General features: G+C 43.7%; 2 protein-coding genes across 2 annotated transcripts in view; both read left to right on the top strand.

The window, feature by feature from the left end:
- RNF111 (ring finger protein 111) overlaps positions 1-1,799 on the top strand; it is a 55,668-nt gene extending 53,869 nt beyond the window's left edge. Inside the window, exon 16 of the transcript XR_001412347.1 lies at positions 1,104-1,799. The gene's annotated coding sequence lies outside the window, so the exon portion shown is untranslated. The remainder of the gene's footprint in view (positions 1-1,103) is intronic.
- A 689-nt stretch (positions 1,800-2,488) lies between these two features.
- The window catches only part of CCNB2 (cyclin B2), a 5,003-nt gene continuing 4,625 nt past the window's right edge, over positions 2,489-2,866 (top strand). Inside the window, exon 1 of the mRNA XM_014944588.1 lies at positions 2,489-2,627. Within this exon, the coding sequence (XP_014800074.1) occupies positions 2,598-2,627 (30 nt within the window). The 5' untranslated portion in view covers positions 2,489-2,597. The remainder of the gene's footprint in view (positions 2,628-2,866) is intronic.

Here is a 2,866-nt window from a genome sequence, read left to right as displayed (position 1 = left end):
GGTGGGGGCGGGTGGCAGATATACACACATTCATAGAACTTCTAAGGATTCCAGGCTTGTCTTGGGATTTTTATTAGTTTTAACATTAATAAAGTTAGCTAAATCCACTTGTCTCTTGTTTTATTTTTCATTAGTAAATTGAAAGGCTGTAAATTTCTGTAGAAAATGAGACACAAATTACGTGGTTACCTAGTTTTTGCCTTGATCATAGATTCCCTCTTTATAAAATTACCAACAGTCCATCACTGATTGAAATATTTTCTATAGTTAAGATTTGCTGCATAATATAGTATATAGAATTAAGTTATAATGTACTAACATTTCACCTTTGGAGGAGGTTTTAATCCACATCAGGATTCCAGTTGCTCATAAACATTCTTTCACATATGATAGATTATAGTTTATTTAAATGTGCTCAACATTGCAAATTGCAAATGTGCAGAAACATTGAGACAGTATTACTGTCATTTTGGAAAAGATGTTCCTCGGGGATCATATATGAACATGTCAATAAGCTTGCATTAAGCCACCTGCTTTGTAAGTGGATTGAATAATAAATACCTTCAGTTTCTCTTGTCTTTGTCTTTCATAATCAGATTAAGTGTACAATGGTTTACAGTAAACCTAGAAGATGAACTGTTATGTTTACACTAAAAAAAAAGGTGATCCATTTATAAATATTACCTTATCTAATTTGATGCCTGGTTTTGTCTGGTTAAAGCTGCTTCCCTTTTATTTTATTTTTTTTTAATCTGTTAGGAGTAGCATTTGCCAGCGCAGTGTCTATTGCTGGCAACAAATTTAACACCTCTGGCACTGAGGCTTTAAGTGGAGAGAAATTTTATTCTAGCATGTGTGATAAATGGACATTTTCAAGCTTAATTGCATTGCTAAAACTGAACTTAAAACCACTTTGTGCTTGTACAGTGAGGGATATGGGAGAGAGGCAACACATGATTTGACTGCTTCAAAACCTGACATGGTTTTATGCTAAAGCTTCTTAAACATTATGGCTGTAGGAAACTGGAAGTGAGTATGAAGTTGAAGCTGCAAAATGAATAAAAGTAACTGGAAGGACTGAACAGACACTTTCTGTCTTTCAGTGACTGTTGAAAAGGAGGGAAGTTAGTTGACCACTGATGCTTTGAAGTCTGATGATGCTCACTTTTAAACGTTTCCAAGAAGGTACTTGAGAGACATGAGACAAAAAACCCCAGGGCCTCTGAAATAACTGAGACCCTGGATGCGTGGTAGAATCTATTTTGGCTTCCTTACAGGACAAAGAAGCACAGGTTTGGGGGATTTTTATTTTATTTGTTTTTAGGAAATCTTTTATGCACCTGATTTGGGTGCCTGGTACTAGAGGTATTTTAGTGGTCCATGAATTGACTTGTTTTATAACTGCTACTGATAATTGTCTTGCTTTTAAATGTATGCATAACATTGTAATGTGATGTTGAACACTTAGGTATTTGCCAGGAATCACAGTGTTCTGATCTTACATGCTATTGCAGGGGCTAATAAAGCTGCAGCCTACTTCTATTCCAGAAAGTTGTGACTTAACCGTAATTTATGGGAAGAAAAAAGAATAGGCATTTGATTTTTGAAAATTTCCACCACTTACTGTGCTTTATATGCTTAGATGCATTGCCTTAAGTTTTTCTGCAGCATCTTTGACTTTGAAGATAAGATTCTCAACAGTATACATCAAATTACTTTTCATATAAAATTCCATTGTCAAAAGAAATCCTTTTGTATGCAATAAATAAAATGTTAAGACTGGTATCATTCAAAATATGTTTCTTATGCAAGTGTGTGGTTTTTTTCCTTTTGCCTCCTTTTGTCTTTTTAAGTCTTGATCTGTATTCTTACAGGTATGCTTGCAGCCCAAGAAAAAATTCTCTCAGTGAAGGGATCAACATTTACCCCCAGTTAAATATGTTGATAAACAGAGCCAGCTGGAGCTGCCCTTATGAAGGATATGGGAATATTAACTTGTGTGAACATATAACACCGTTGGGGGGAGACTGCAAAACCGTTGTATTTCAGTTTAGGCAGCTACTGTGGAGTTGAAGTTCCTGACTCTCAGGACTAAACTGACTCATTACTTTTGATTCCTATGTGCAATTTAAAACCACAGGTGCCAGCTGTGCCCCTTCGGCCTGGCTCCCCCGCCCCCAGCAACGCCCGTGGTGAGAAGTGCCGGCCCAGCTGGCTTTTAACGACCCAAACTATCCCCAGCCGGTATTCTCCGCGATAGGCGGCACAGCTGAATGTGCTTTTCAAGGTAAAATCTCTTGTTTTGCGACCTTGGGTTGGCCTCAACAGACGGGAGGCACCTGCGCCTCTCTCTCCCCGCCCCCCCCCGCCCGTCTCGTGTCTCCTCGCGCCGCCTCGCGGATCTTGTGCGAGCCGCTTCCTGTTTGGGAGGGCCCTGAGTAGATGGACCAATCGAGGGCGTGCATCGTACGAAGCTGCCCAATAGGAGAGCGGGAGAGCGCTTAAAGGGGGCCACGGCGGCGCGAGGCTACAGTCGCTGCCTTCGTGAGGGACGGGAGCAGCGCGAGCGGCTACCACCTCCCCTCAGCTCCACGGCCATGGCCATGCTCCTGCCGCGCCGCGCCGCCGTGAGTACTGCCCGTGCGGGAGCGGGACGGGACCGTAGAAGATGGGGGAGGTGGCCCAGCGGGAGGAGGGAGCGGAGGGGGTGAGGGAGGGGGTGAGTCGCCCAGAGCCCCCGCCGCTCTTTCTTCTCAAGCGGCTGAACGCTGGGGCCGCGGCGCGAACGGGCCGGCGAGAGCTCTGCCCGGGGTGTGTGTGTGTGGGGGGGGAGGCGGTGGGTCTCCGCGCTGGGCCTGGCTGGGAG

Source organism: Calidris pugnax, unplaced genomic scaffold (assembly GCF_001431845.1).
Source record: "Calidris pugnax isolate Ruff unplaced genomic scaffold, ASM143184v1 scaffold70, whole genome shotgun sequence".
Classification (NCBI taxonomy): Eukaryota; Metazoa; Chordata; class Aves; order Charadriiformes; family Scolopacidae; genus Calidris; species Calidris pugnax.
The sequence above is the reverse complement of the archived record's forward strand: the minus strand, read 5'-3'. Positions and strand labels throughout refer to the sequence as shown.